The sequence below is a fragment of the Acomys minous genome (genome assembly GCF_964271855.1).
Source record: "Acomys minous genome assembly, chromosome: 17".
In the NCBI taxonomy this organism is placed as follows: Eukaryota; Metazoa; Chordata; class Mammalia; order Rodentia; family Muridae; genus Acomys; species Acomys minous.
Genome location: NC_140500.1, coordinates 12,837,902 through 12,853,977, shown reverse-complemented (window position 1 = coordinate 12,853,977; position 16,076 = coordinate 12,837,902). Strand labels below are relative to the sequence as shown.

General features: G+C 44.1%; 1 protein-coding gene across 6 annotated transcripts in view; it reads left to right on the top strand.

Moving 5' to 3' along the window:
- PDE6H (phosphodiesterase 6H) overlaps positions 1–16,076 on the top strand; it is a 22,744-nt gene extending 6,668 nt beyond the window's left edge. For 3 of the 6 annotated variants that reach the window (XM_084765425.1, XM_084765423.1, XM_084765421.1), the window contains exons 2-4: positions 11,279–11,454; positions 13,018–13,058; positions 15,197–16,076. In XM_084765425.1, coding sequence (XP_084621551.1) covers positions 11,321–11,454; positions 13,018–13,058; positions 15,197–15,273 — 252 coding nt within the window. In that variant the 5' untranslated portion in view covers positions 11,279–11,320 and the 3' untranslated portion in view covers positions 15,274–16,076. Of the gene's footprint in view, positions 1–11,252; positions 11,455–13,017; positions 13,059–15,196 lie in introns of all 6 variants that reach the window. The other 3 variants (XM_084765422.1, XM_084765420.1, XM_084765424.1) reach the window with 2 other exon arrangements.

Genomic DNA, 16,076 nt, shown 5'->3' with positions numbered 1-16,076 from the left:
TAAGCATCTTAAGCATTTGTCAGTTATGAAACCTCTTCTGTGAAGTGTCTGTTTTGTTGTTCGTTTTCTAATTGGGTTGTTTGCCTTTTTAATGATGCTTTCAACTGACGTGTATTCCTTGTACACAGTACTGAGTTTGCTAAGGACATTTTCATGACGTGTATAATGTGCCTTGCGTATATTCTGCCCCCACCAGCTGGCCTTCCTCTTCCTTCTCCTTCCCCTTCTGGCTAGTCTTCTCTGTCCTTCTTGTTTACCTCTCCTTCTATGTCATTTTCACACACTTGATTTTATGTACATTTATAAGATCAAGGATCTACAATGGGACAATATGCAAGGCTTGCCCTTTCGAGGCTGGATTAACTTGCTTAATGTAGTAATTTCCATTTGTATCTATTTTGCTGCAAATGACAAAGCTTATTCTTTTTCATGGCTGAAACAATCCTCGGGTGTGCTTACCCCATTTTCCTCATCGATCCCTCTGTGGCTGGATACTTAGGTTGTTTCCATGGCAACTGCTGTGAACTACACTACAGGGAACATGGAGATACAGGTATCTCTGTGTTGTATTAACTTGGAGTACTTCGGCTAATGCCCAGGAGATGGACAATGTGGTCTTATGTTCTAGTGTACTAAGCCTCCTTTGCTGACTTCTATAATGGCTGGTACCAGCAAACAGTGCCTTTGCTTTATGTATGTCTGTAGACATGGTGTTGATGCTCCAGCATAATTTGGTAGATAAGCTGCCTCCCTCTGTTGCCTTGCTTCTGCACTTTGGACAAAACCTAATTCTTTACATTTGTGTGAGAGTGTATGCACACCTGGATTCTCCAGTGTTCACTGAGGGCTTTGGGATTTTTGCCAACTATTTTTAATATATTAATTTGTTATCAGACTCTTTCACACATGTACATAATGTATTCAGAGTGCTCTTACCTCCACCTTCTTTTATCTCCCACCCATCCCTGATAGCCTTTCATCCTCTCTAAAAGTATATTTATGATATTAATACTTTTTGCTTTATGTTGTGAGCCACTGAGTTTAATTATGGATATTTGGGTGACTAGAGATATAGAACTATGCCATAGGGCCTGATATTCACCAGTGGGTACACATCTGAAGATAAGGACTCTCTTGAATACCACAGTTTAGTGGGGAAGGGAACGGCCCCATGAGCTCTCTCTTACTCACAGGGCTGTTGACAGTGCCTGCCGTGTGCAGGGACCAGTGTAGGCAATCTCAGCTGTGGTCGTACCCAGAAGATAGTGTTTCATAGCTCATTTCCCTATGTTCAAGCTTTTAAATACTTTTTATACTTTCTTTCATGTTAGTCCCTTAACCTTTACAGGGTGGTATACATTTCCTGTTGAGGGCTGAATATTTGGCTGTTCCTTGTGTTTAGCACTGTGTACAGACAAGAGTCACTGTATTAACTGCTGTTTATTGGAAAGAGAAACTTCGCCCATTAAGGCTGAAAGTAGCATTTGCTTAACATATAGACGTAGGAGCTTAGAAGGCAGTTTGATGCCATATCCATTTAGTAAAACAGTAAGGAATTTCCTCTTGGACCTATGAACTCCCAGCCATGAGATTTTAAAATTGGGTTTACAGAACCAAGCATGAATTTCTTCCTGTAGAGTGAGCCTGGAGTCCAGTGAGAAAGCTGTCACTTGTTTCCTTAAGAGTTGTGTCACTGTTACGGCACACTTGGGGTCAGCGTTCTGCATTACTGGGGACGATTGATCGATTGAGGAGAGAGAGAGACACTGCAGGATGAATTTAGGCTTCTCAAGCAGCAGTGGGATCAGCCTCTCAAGGACTAAACACAAACTCTTTTGGCAGAGCCTATTTATTGTCACATACAAGGCACTTTAACAAGTCAGTTTCCACAAACCAAAACTTTTTTTTTTATCTGATCTAGGAGTTGTCTCTAAAGGTTGTCACCTTAAGATATACAAGACTTCCTGGTTTGTCAGATATATCTTGAGATGAAGTTATGCAAAGGCTCTGAGAATCCTTCAAAGGAACCATCCCATAAACTCTCAGATAACAGCCACTGGCAAAAGATTACCTCAAGGCCTAGGGGCCATCACTCTGAAATTCATGCCAGATACAATGGTTCTGCTAAAATTTTGCTACACCTAGCCTCTTGGTGTATATATCTAGGTAAGATCACAGATGCCTTTTCTCCCCCAGCAGCCTCCACAGCCTCTTCAGATATTATAAAAAATAACTAGGAGGGAGGAAGCTGCCAGCTCAGCTCTAGTTGATTTCTCTGTATCTTACAACCACAGGCACATTGTATCTTCAGCTTTAGGATCTTAGCATATCCTTCTAGTCGTAACCAAGAACAGTAGCAAGAGCTACTCTTGTCTTGGGAGCCTCTGGACCTCCTGATAAGCAATGCATAAGGATTCATGTGGCCTTTCCCACACACCCATTGTTTTTGTTAACTTCCCCCAAGGTGTTTTCTTTGTCAATTGATAGATCGTATGAATTTTTGTCTTTAGTCTGTTGATACGATGATTTTATATTGATTTATTTTAATCAATCTATCTGTTTATGGTGTATTATTCTTTACATATTTTGGTATATTTGATGTGTTAAACATTTTTTCTATAAATGCATTGACGATAGTGGTTTGTACATTTCAGGGGTTTTTGCCATCTGTTTTGATTTTGATGCTTTGGGAAATCAAACCTCACGGAAGGACTGGGATGTGCTCTCTACTCTCTTTTCCAGAAGAGAATATTACATTTAAAGTGACAAGTCACCCATTTCCAAGGTTCAGAATTCTATTCTGGCTAGTCAAAATGTGGTACACCAAGAAAAGAGGGTCCCAGGCTGTAGTTCCTCTTTTGCTTTTAGAGTGCTGTATGTGCATTAGTGGGAAACCCTGTCTAGGGCACTCCAAACAGGGAGGAAACATGGACTGAACTTGTGTTTTCCTACTCACGGTTATTTCCAGAAACACCAAAGAAGGCTTAGAGACTAACTCTGAAGTTAAGCAGCTTACAGTGCAGCTAAGCGGTTAATGACTTGATACCTGCCCTGTAATGACTTCCCCATGCTGAATCACCCGGTCTGTAAGAAAGGATAAAAAGTTAAAGGTTATAAATGCACAGAGCATAGGTTAAAACTCCGCCTTATTACATTTAATTTTGAAAAACAATTTTTGTGTGGGGGGAGTACTTGAATTTTGACACATTCATCAGCTGTACATCAGGTCATCCATCCCTCAAAATATCTCTCTTCTTTTCCATTTGCATTGATGATGGCCTTGTTCATGCTCTGGCTTACTCTCTAGCACTGTAGTTCTGAGTTACTAGAACATTACCAATGAAACCAGAGGGAACAGATTTTTAATACAGCGTGAATCACATGCCATTGTAACCATCAGTAGTCTCCACCTTCTCACACTTCTCCTTTCTACGTGTGTGTGTGTGTGTGTATGTGTGTGTATGTGTGTGTGTGTGTGTGTGTGTGTGTGTGTGTGTGTGTGTGTTTTGGTCAATGAGATTCTTGGTGGTTTTACTTCTTGATACAAAATCTCAGAATGTTGCCATCCAAAAGTCTATTACAGGAATTTTGTGCTGATGGTCACCTTGCTTAGAGTTCTGGCCTCAGTGGCTGGTTGATAGATCACACATAATGTCGCCTGACATCTTCTAAAATGACACTGATGTGTCCGTAGAATGATTCTGTCCAGTGGAGGAAGTACTCATGGCTGTCAGTGGGCCAGTCTTCTCCAACAGCCAAGGCTCAGTGGACAGAGGCTTATTAGAACACCACTGAACAGATAACAGTGGGTGCCTTCCTTATAAACTTGAGAGCACGCAGCTCCTCAGACAATCGCAGTGTCCTAGCCCTGGCTTTCCTCCCAGCCGAGCTAGAGGAAGCTGAGGTCTTTGCCTGTCACAATTCCCTCTGTGTTTGTTCTTGTTGTTCCTTTCTTTCCAGGTGTTCCAAAATTCCTTCTGTTGTCATTTCCTTTTTGTTTTGATGAGTGACTTCAGTTGTGCTTTTAATCCACATTTTTCTGGTTACACACACTGAATCTTCCTTCTCCTCACAGTGTCTTTATTCCCAGGCTACAGAAGGATCCATTTACTACAGGTAGACAGAAGGCTGCCAGTCTTCTCTTTAAAAGCTTCAAAAGGCTATGACCTTCTTCTGGTCCTCATGGCTTCCAATGAGAGTCTCACTGCCCTTCCAGGCATTTACCCCCAAAGGGGAAGGTGGGTTTGCTTCTGCCACTTTTCGGTTTTGAAAGACAGCCTTCTGAAGCTTGGCTGTGACCTCCTTTGGCATAGATTTATTTGAGTTTAATCCTTTAAGGTTGGCGAGGTTCTTGGTTCCAAATAATGTATTGGCTTTCGCCAAATCTGGGAAGTTGTCATCCAGTGCTTCGGTTCCTTTTCCCTGTCCTTCACAGATGCCGATGGTGTTGCGTCCTTTCCTCTCATGGAGTTTTAGTCCAACTGTCCAGTTTTGTTCACACAGACTCATTTCTACAGCCCCATTGTTAACCTGATTTGTTCTTTGCCCTGTTCTCTATTCTGTAGCTGAGGTCACACATTGGATATATTTCATATTAGTTACATTTTCTAGTCTAAAATATGCATCAAATTTTAAAATGTTTTCTTTAGATGCTTTATTATTTCTTAATGAAGGTAAAAAAAAAATCAAAATTTTCTCTTGAGCTTCTCTGACTCTTTTTAGGTAAAGAAAAGAAGGCGGCTAAACGGGACAGGCGCTGAGCCAGGACAGAAGTGTGTGTCCTCCTCTCTATCTTCATTAAGTTTAGTCATGCATTTGTTGATGTTTGCTGACAGGAGAGTGTTTTTTATCTAAATATTTTCTTTTATGCTGGACTGCACCTTTCCTCGTCATTTGTCTAGAGAGACAGGCTATTGGAGAGGCATGTTCACTTCTTTGGGAGTTTTTCACTTGTTGCACTTTCCCAAATGTGAATCAGGGAAAGCACAAAGCAAATCCACAGTGAATCCACAAAGCAAAAAGGAAATACAGGAACTTGATGACTACATCCATGGGGTCCCAAGGCTTGTCTCTGGTCTTCCACTTTCAAATCTTTATTAACATGGCGTTTGTCAATTAAAAAAAAATCACAGGCCAAAATTAACCAGCCTCGATGTCTACACATTTTAAAGATCTCCTTTGTAGTTAGAATAGCCATTCTGAGGCTCTGCAACTTCACGTTGGGTTTTAGAGTTTCACTATTGCATATACGTTCATGTGCTTACACACCACTGCAAAGTGAAAAGTTCATGACAAAGTTAAAGCTAGAAAAAGTACTAGCTTTATAACCTCTTCCATCATTGTGAACGTTCTTAAGAATGCTGTATGGAGCAGGGCACAGTGGCTTGGGCCTGTAAACCCAGCACTCAGGAGGCAGAGGCAGGCCTCTTGAGTTTAAGGTCACCCTGGTCTACAAAGTGAGTCCAGGACAGCCAAGGCTACACAGAGAAACCCTGTCTTGAAAAAAAAACAACAAACAAATAGACAAAGAAAGAATGCTGGGGAAACAATCCTAGCACTGTCAATCATTTCTTTTACATATGGAAGATGGCAGTCTTCACACAGAGCAAATGAATGATGCATCTGAGCTTTTGCACAGGCCTGGGGGGGGGCACTTCTCAAATGTTCATGTGCAAACAGATCAGTGCAGACCTTGATATAATGAAGGTTGGTCCAATAAGTCTGCAGTAGGCACCGAAAGCCCACCCTATAGTCTGGGAAGTGTGTGTGTGTGTGTGTGTGTGTGTGTGTGTGTGTGTTTGTGTGTGAGCATGCACACCTATGGACATGGAGACCAGAACAGGATGGAAGTCCAGCACCCTCCTCTGTCATTTTCTGCTTCATCCCCTTGAGTGAGGGTTTCTCACTGAACCTGGAGTTGGCTTTTGGCCATCAAACCTAAGTATTCCTCCAGTCTACTCCCCACAGCACTGTGCTTTATAGGCACACACTTGAACATGCCTGGCTTTTTATCCAGATTTGGATATTTGCACTCAGGTCCTCATGCACAGTCAGCAAACACTTTTACCTGCTTACTCATCTCTCCAGGGTGCTGCCCTTTGATTGACAACATTCTGGAAGACACACTCATCTTACAGCTCTTCCCACTGCCTTTGGGAATTCATTTCAGTCCTGTGAGGAAGTGGAGAACAGCATTTGAGTCCCCAGCGAGTAACCACCTGGTGCGATGGAAGATCTGAAGATCTGAATGGTCATGAAGTCACCAAGGAGAGAGGATGGACCAGCTCCAGACTAAACGCTCTGCTGGTTCTATGTAAAATGTGTTGCTTTGGTGCCTCATATTTGACCATGTCCCCTGGAGGGGGAGACCTGGTGGCACTCAGAGGAAGGATGGCAGGCTACCAAGAAGAGACTTGGTACCCTATGAGCATATACAGGGGGAGGAAATCCCCCTCAGGAACAGTCATAGGCAAGGGGAATAAGGGGAAAATGGGAGGGAGGGAAGAATGGGAGGATACAAGGGATGGGATAACCATTGAGATATAACAAGAATAAATTAATAAAAATTTTTTTTAAAAAGTGGCTCTACTGTTGGTTAAGAGAGAGAGAGAGAGAGAGAGAGAGAGAGAGAGAGAGAGAGAGAGAGAGAAAGAGAGCACAGAAGCAGCCCCTAAGCTTCTTAGCTCCTCTTGTAATCTGCTTGGGGCTGTGGGTTAAGAATCTTTCTTTGCCTTGTGAGGACAAACGGCGTTCCACCTTTATGATCTTAAGGAGTGCAGTTCTCTAACAAGTAGAAATCCGAGCAAGGTGGCTGAAGTTCCAAGGCAAAGTGTAGAAGTGAACAGAAAGTATGCAGTTTGTTCCTTATCTGCGTTGCCATGACACAGTCAAGAGACCCTTGAATAGTCAACATGTTACAAGTGTCCAACTTTCTAAGCAATGTTGAATGTGTCACCGACTTTCTCTATGATAAACCTATCAAAAGGGTTGAATGGCCTGTGAGCCAAGGGCTACGTAAGAGTCATATAAGGCAACATACAAATTAATGCTGGTAGCTAAATGCCATTTGAAGACTGAGCCAAGAGATGTAGTAATTGGGTAGTAGCCTACAAGTCAGGAAAATGGAGGATCTCATTTTACGTTTTCAGACTTCACCTGCTCTAAGGTCCCGGCGATCTCTTGGCCTCATTCTCTATCCAGTGTCACTGAGCTTGCAATGACTGGCCTTTGAGTTTCATCTCCATGAGGAAGTGTACACAATGCCAATTAGCCAGAGATAGTCTGAGCTCCTCCATGTCACTGTTTCCACTATCAGAGTCCTTACAGTGGCAAAGGACACAGGAGCTGCCTCTGTTCTCTAGTCACCCACAGACTTATAAGAATCATGGTGTGTGTGTGTGTGTGTGTGTGTGTGTGTGTGTGTGTGTGTGTGTGTCTGCCCGCACAGGCACATATGTGTGGAAGCAAGAGGAAAAATAGGTTTAGTAAAAACAAACAAAAAAAAAATGGCAATGGAGAAACACAAATAGTATTGCATCAAAAACTGAGCATCTGCCCAGTTTATCAACATTGTGTGTGTGTGTGTGTGTGTGTGAATTTAACTTCTCTTCACCGCTGGAAGATGCCCTTGTCATTTGGTAAGAGTGTCCCTGTCAGAAGACTCCTGAGTCTGGCTATCTCACCCCGTCATCTCCTCCCACCTTCTTTGCATCTGGTTTTGCGTTCTAAGCCTATGATGCTGGGCTTAAGTGGCAGGAGGGATAAATCAGGATGCAAAGGTCCTTTAAATCAGGACTCAAAGGTCCTTCCACCTGCCCCGGAAAAGGCAGCTAGGCAACTTACAGGAACACATTCGGCTCCGTGAGATACTGACTCGTGGTAAGTCTGAGCGCAATGCTAAGTAACTAAATGCTGTTGGAGGGTCGCTCTGGCTATAAAACAAAGCCATGCAAGAAGAACACTCTGGACTTGTGGATCTGACCTGAGGTTGGGGTTGGACAGGGGGCAGAACACACTCAAGCCTTTTCACAATGTCATGTGATGAGCTATTGCACGCAACGTGGTTATTACCAGTTCACTGCAAACCTTGGTCGCTGAATTTGTTCACAAGGAACCTAGGGGGACCCTCCCTGTTTGTGGCTTCCTGGCAAACAGTTTTCTGGAAAAGGATGGATCCGGGGCATTACACAACCATAGCACAAATAGTCCTTTACTCCCAGCATGAACCTGAGGCTAATGGGACAGCGTGAGGATAAGGAGAAAGCAAGCATGGGATGACCGCAGGGCGGTGTGGGTGGCGTTGCCTTCTCCCTCTGAAGTCAAAATGTCTGTTTGTTCTATTCTGAAGCCAGGTACATGCTGGATTGTCTTTTAGTGGCTTCGGTTTGGTTCTTGCTTGGATCTTTAACCTATTTGATTTTCACTTCTCAGAGAAACCCTGGTAACATTTATGGACCTAAACTATCACTGCAAAAAATGGTAGTGCCCATGTCTACCCCTGCCCACTTTATTTCCATTTGTTAACCATGAATCTGTCCACCTTTCTATAGATCTTTGCTGAGGAGGGAGTGGGGAATCTAGAGGTCTTGGGTGATGAAGCACCATGAAGGAGCCTGTGTCAATCCTTCCACATCTGTTTTTTCTTGGTGAGGTCTAGCCAAAGCTTGCCCTCTGTAATTCTGCACAGCTGGCCATAGCTGTGTTGGGTTCAATGTGCCCTGTCCTTGGGTACCCAACATACTGTGCCTCAGTACCCCACTAATTTCCATGGAAGAGCATTTTGTAATCTCCAAAGCAGGAAGGATGAGTATGGCATTAAACGCAGGAAAACAGATCCTCACACAAGTAATGGGTCCCTTGACCCTTGGCGAGGAGGCACAGGTGTGAATGAGCACTAAGTTAGATGTTCAGTGTGGGTGCACTCGGCTTTAAGATGGAAAGGAAGCACGCATGTCAGATGAGCTTAGCCTTTGGTGATGTCTGTAATCAATGGGACTCTCTTTTGAGGGAAAAAAAGGGTCCTATTTGTCCTGATCTTCCCAAAGCATTGCAGAGACCTATGCAGTAAATCTGTGACAGAAACTCAGAAGGATCAGTTCGATTTCTCAGATACTTTTAAAGCTGTAGCATCCACATTAAGCTCGCAGAGCAGGAGTCATTCACAGAGCAAACAACCAGGTTCAGCCTGATGACTACTGTGTACGTCTGTGGGGAGTCTTCTTCTTTACTTTTTATTGTTTTACTGTGTGTGTGTGTGTGTGTGTGTGTGTGTGTGTGTGTGTGTGTGTGTACATGCAAGTATGGGCAGGTTGGTGCATGTATCCATGGAAACTGGAGGCTATGGATGCTCGAGGCCAGAAACTTTGGATATCCCTGGAGCTGGTGGTACAGGCAGTCGTGAGCCACCAGATGTGGGTGTTGGAAACTGAACTCTGGTCCGCTGGAAGATCAGTATAGGCTCTTACGCATTGACCCATCTTTCCAGCCCAAAGTCCTATTTACAAAATGTATTAAACATAAAAGTTAGAATATGTACTGTCTAAGCGTAAAGGTGCGCCTTCAAAAACTACATAAACATGAAGAAGGAGTTATGCCAGTGGGGGAAGTATGACAAGAAGATGCTAACGTTAAGATTTTTAATTTCTGGGGCTTGCTATGAGAAGTCAAGGAGATTCAGTGAAGGCATCTTGAAGCAGAACTTTGAAACCAGATAAGTTAATTGTTGGGGCATTTGAAGGAGCCACCAGTAAGGGCTGATGACAGTCTCCATTCCGTGCAGAGCGAGGATTCCTCAGCACTCGGCTGGGGAAGGGGGGACCCCAGAGGTGAACACATGTTGCGACCATGGGTCTGTTTGCACGTCTGTGTTGGCTTCTCAGGGGTCTAGTCCTGATGTTGAACACTTCATGTCAAATACAATACTTCTATTAGACCTTACCTTTCTTTGATTGATCTTATGGAAAGGAGTGTGAAACTTGTCAAGGACTCATAGTCAGCTTTGCAGATCAGGAATTTAAAACGACATGTGTAGTTAGTCCTAAAGAACTCACTCTTTCCGATGCTATGACTTCCAGATGGTAATTCGATCAGTGGAAGGCACTTTAATCCTTTGTATTTTGAACTCTTTTTCCATACAATAGTTTCCAGATAAAACATAAAATGCTCAGCTACTTTTGAAATTCTGAAAAATAAAATGTTAAATATATTTTCACTGAAACATTGTTATTTAGCTGGCGATCTCAATTCTAGTAAGTTCTCCAGATTTGAGGGCAGTGGGAAAGGGAAATTTATGGTGTATTACTATTTTGAAAGAGCTGGAAAGTTCAAGATCGTAGCCTGAAAGCAGTTCTCTGGTTGGCCCTGTGACTTTGGCACAACGACGCATGCCAGTTACTGGCAGCACATGCCGAGAGCGAGGCCGCCTTTGGCTGCCCACCACCAGCTCCTGTATTCTCAGCCACACTCTGGAGAGGCACAGATCTCGCCTGTTGACAGGGGCAGAAAGGCCCACTGCACAAGAATTTGATTCAGTGGCAATACTCTCCCTGAAGCCACTGAGGGCATTGGGAGGTGGAGCCAGCTACTGCTTTCTCTGTGGTCTGATGGAAAAGTCTTGAGGTCGGAGCTCATTACTCACAGTCAAGGGCATTGCCCGAATCCCTTCACTTATATATTCACCCGCTCAACAAACACAGTACTTATAGTAAACTCACTTAACTGCCAACACATAGTGAGACTATAGAAATGTCTCTCAGCTGAAAACAGGGACACATGAAGAACAGTCCAGTAGGAAAAAAGACAAAAAAGGACCAACTGTGAGAGCCGCCAAGTTCATTACATGACATCATAATTAAATACAACTGAATTTTTTTTGAGACAAGGTCTCATGTATCTGAAGCTGACCTCAGATTGTAATACAGCCAGTGATGACTCTGAACTTGACAATCTCCTGTCAGAGAACTTTGATTACAGGTACACACCAACAGGTCAGGTTTTCCAGTGCTGGGAATCGAACCCAGATGTTTGTGTGTGCGAGGCAGAACACTCTACCATGTAAGCTGTGTCTCAATTCTCATATATCTATTTTTTTTACTTAAAAAAAAATCTCTTAGTTTACTGAATACCTACATTGATTTATAGTGTGTTTTCTAGAAATAGTTTCTCTGGTTTGCTTGTGCCAACACAACATGTCAAAGCTTCTGTGTCAAAGTGCTCAAGGGTCTCTAACAGCTAACAGTCCTTTTGATTCCGAGGGTCTTCACTTCCTTCCACACTCCAGAGAGCCTAAAAGCAAAACACCAGCCACCCAAGGTCAGCCAGGATGAGTGACAGCACTGCTCTGGGTCCCCCAGCACCAAGCCAGGGCCCTACTACTCCCCGCAAAGGGCCCCCTAAGTTCAAGCAGAGGCAGACTCGACAGTTCAAGAGCAAGCCCCCTAAGAAAGGAGTGAAAGGGTAAGTGTAACATGAAGCAGAAGGGGCTGCCGTCTGTGGATTGTGCTACCACAGCCTCAGAGCCTTCCGCCTCCCCCTCCATCTTCCTCCCGAGCCCATCCTTGCCAAATCCTGTCCTGTATCCCTGGTATCCTTTTCTTTGTAAGCTCCTGGGAGGAGGATGGGAAGTTTTAAAAGGAAATTAGAGCTTTTCGCAATGACCTTTAACTTGATCTTCCAGGTTTTTTCTTATCCAGCCTTGAAAAAATTTTACTTTATTTTAATTATGTGTATGTATTGTATGTCTGTATGGGGCATGTGCTATTGAGTGCAGGTACCAGAAACAGCCAGAGGAGGGCGCAATGGACCCTCTGGAATGGGAATTACAGGCTACTGTGTGCCCAAAGTGTGTGATGGTAACCGGACTCCGGTCCTCTGCAAAGAGCAGTGAGCTGGCTCAGCAGCCCCACTCTCTGCTCTCTTATGCGGACATACCCTGTGCTTTAACATGGAATTCTGAATAATCAGTCATTTCCAGAAAACACTGGGTTTTGTTGTTGACGATTTTTTTTTTAATCTTCATGTCTTGTTTCTTCAGTTCTTCATTTTGTTTTTGGGGGAAATTTTTTTCTATTTTCAACACATAATTTCTCTTTTATTGCCACTTAAATTTTATAATCATTTCCGTGTTTATATTATGATACATTCAGCCATCGTAACTTGTGCTGTTTTATATTACATTGGTTTATTTATGTCTTTTCACCAGGGCTGAGGTCACTTAGAGAAAATTTTGTTTTTCCTTAGTTCTCTATTCCTAACTAGTGAAGGGAATTCAGTAGATTCATTAACTAATGTAAATGCCTTACATTATTTTAAAAAGCCTCCATCTTTAAAAAAGCGAAGACTGAGGGCTAGCAGAATAGTTCTGTGGGTAAAGGCATTTGTGCGCTTATTAGGCAATCCAGGTGTTCAAAGTTTAAACCCTAGAGCTCACCCACATAAAGGTGGAAAGAGAAACCTGACAACACACACACACACACACACACACACACACACACACACACAGAGAGAGAGAGAGAGAGAGAGAGAGAGAGAGAGAGAGAGAGAGAGACAGAGACACAGAGACAGAGACAGAGACAGAGAGACAGAGAGAGAGAGCTGGAGGTAGGTGGATAAACTTTTCAATAGAACTTGGGGTCACTTGACAGAGTGCTTGCCTGGCCTCTAGGGAGCCCTCTGTTCAGCTTCCAGCGCTGCGTAAACTGGGTGTGGGAGCACACACCTAAATCCCAGAGCTATAGAGATGTTGAGGAATCCGTAACTCATGTTAAGCATTATTCTCCTGTCTCACGCCATGTCTCTGGAGGGAAAGGCATCCAAATCCCCGCCCAGGTTGCACTGAATCCCCGGCAGTGTGACATCATGGACCTGGTTCAATGGATAAAGTTTCTCAAATAAAACACTTGGGACTTCTCCTCTGGATGAGGAAATCTTCCCAGGAGTAATTTCTGGGTCCCTCACCTCTGGTCTCAGCTAACATCTGTTCTATTCATCTGCTTTTGTTTTTGTTTTTTTTTAACTTAGGTTTGGAGATGACATACCAGGCATGGAGGGGCTAGGAACAGGTGAGCCACACCCCTTGTAAGTGAGCAAGTTGCCTTTCAAGTTTCCTCTTTGTGGAAACTTCAAGCTTCAAGGGACAACTTAAAGTTACAGCACCAACAATATGTGGTTCTTTGGAGACAGAAAGATGGCAACTTAACTTAATGTTTCCTAGATGTAGCTAGATGCCTAAATGCTAAAAGAAACGGGAGTAAGCCTGGAGCTTAGAGATATCTGGTGTTGTATGAAACAACCTTGAGAGCATGCCTGCAGCTGTAGGCTTGTGACGCGTGAGATGCTTCCACCTGATCCATCCCAACTTCAGTTTTCAGAAGAGGACTCTGAGGTAGGCTGGGGACCAGTGTGAAGCCACAGCCCGAGGAACTGGAAGAAAAGACAGGGTCTAGAGAGCCTTTCTACTCTGCCCAGCAACCGGCTCCTCACCAACTTCCTCTTCTTCACATCCCATCGTGCCAGGAGCAGGGGTGCACACAGCAGTGGGAGCAGGGGTGCACACAGCACTGGGAGCAGGGGTGCACACAGCACTGGGAGCAGGGGTGCACACAGCACTGGGAGCAGGGGTGCACACAGCACTGGGAGCAGGGGTGCACACAGCACTGGAAGCAGGGGTGCACACAGCACTGGGAGCAGGGGTACACACAGCACTGGGAGCAGGGGTACACACAACACTGGGAGCAGGGGTGAACACAGCACTGGGAGCAGGGGTCCACACAGCACTGGGAGCAAGGGTGCACACAGCACTGGGAGCAGGGGTACACACAGCACTGGGAGCAGGGGTACACACAGCACTGGGAGCAGGGGTGCACATAGCACTGGGAGCAGGGGTCCACATAGCACTGGGAGCAGGGGTACACATAGCACTGGGAGCAGGGGTGAATGTAGCACCAGGAACGGGGTGAACATAGTGCCAGGAACAGAGGTCCACAGAGCACCAGGAACACATCTAGTACCAGGAAAAGGGGTGCACATAGTAGCAGGATAGAGGTGCACACAGAAAATGGGGCACACTTAGCACCAGGAATGGGGCGCACACAGCACCAGGAGCAGGGCTATACACATTAAGTGCATCTGATACATTCTTTTTAGTTGGCTGGGATGTTTTGCTTCAGTAGATAATGATTATAATTGATATAGGCAGCTTAAAAATTTACAGACTTTATAAAAAAAAAAGAAGCTTCAGATTTCCGGAGGAATTCGGCATTGGTCTAGAGAACACAAGTAACCATGGCGTCTGCTTTTACACAGTTCCCAGTAATTAGCATAATGTATGAGTCTGGCACATCTGTCAAGGGCGGTGAGCCTCTATTTATCATTCTTTCTGTCTTAGCAAAAGTCCAGAACACATACGGTTGGAGGCTCAGCGGTGCCATAAGTGTCTAAGGGTTTTAGTGAGCCTGTAAGGTTGTGCAACTGCCATTGTTGTGTCATCGAGACTGGTTTCATAGCCCTAAGCACTCCCTCACCTCCACTTGGCAACGTCTTCCTTCCCCAGCTGCACACCCCTGGACACCACAAGACTTTTTACTGGGTTTTAGAGTCACATTTTTCTGAAATTTTTATTGAGTTAGAGTAATACAATATTTAGCTTTCTTACCCTGGCTGCTTCCATGCAGTAATGTTTACTCAAGTGTCTCCTGTCTTCTTAGGGTGCAATAGCACATTTCTTTCATTTCTTTTCATTTTACGTATATGCTCATTTGCCCACATTTATGCCTGGTGTCAGTGGAAGCCAAAAGAGGCAATCAGATCATCTGAAACTGGAATTACAGATGGTTGTGAACTACCATATGGGTGGGCGCTGGGACCTGAACCTGGGTCCTCTGAAAGAGCAGCTCTTAACCACTATAATATCTCTCCATCCCCAAATAACTCATTTATTTTTATTACTAAATAATAATCCATTTTAGGTGTATTCTATTAAAGGACATATTGATTTCTTTCAAATATTAGCACTAATTAGTAAAATTGCTCTGTGTGTGTGTGTGTATGTGTGTGTGTGTGTCTGTGTGTGTGTGTGTGTGTGTGTGTGTGTGTCTGTGTAACAGTGGAAGAGGAATGGGGTGAAACTGGTCATCTTCTTGCCGGATAGGCTCCTCCTCCTGGTGAGAGGTTGCCTGAGACCTTCTTCTATCTCTTGCAGACATCACGGTGATCTGTCCCTGGGAAGCATTCAGCCACCTGGAACTGCATGAGCTTGCTCAGTTCGGGATCATATGAGGAGTCCAGAGGCGCCCGCGCTTTGAACAGTATCTGCTGTTAATGCCGCTGCTTTTCCCCAATTGGTCTTTCTGAGTCTTGAAATCCAGTATTTAGAAGGAATTTCTTTGACATATATGGTTCTTACCCATGAATTACAGTATGTGTTCTTTCCTGCAAGGTGACTCAACTTCAACGGTGAATAAAAAGGCACCTTTTTAGGGGGTATTTTGAACTCTACACCTTTTCCTATCTGATGCTTTGTAGTCATCCACACGTCTCCATATTCTGTTCAAGTCTATGCCGGGCACTCATTATGTTAGTAGTAAAATTACAGAGTGATGTCAGTACATTTGAAAGACTCTGGTAAGAGGAACGTTATAGGTCAGCTTGGGCTACATAGTGAGTCCCAAGCTAGCTAGATGTGAGACTATCCCAGAACAACAAACAAACAAACAAACAAACCCTGTAGTGTAGTGTGTCTGGGGCAATCTGATAAACATCTCAGAATGAACCAGGGCATCAGTGACACGTAAGAAACAATCCCACTCATGTTGAATGCATTTAATTGGTGACTTAATTGTGTGATTACTTCTAGGACCCTGAGTAAGGGGCTACTTCCAGGAGCAGGGACAACTTCCAGGCAGTTACACTACTAAAGAGGGATGTCACCTTCTCCCCTTGAAATTGTTAACTGCTTATAGATCCTGGGGAGAGGGGAGACCTCATGTGCTCCTTTCTGACTCCTCTCCCATCTTCATAAAGGGATGCTATTAGGCCCAGTCTTTTGATGACAGATGCCATCACACCTGGTCTGATTTCAA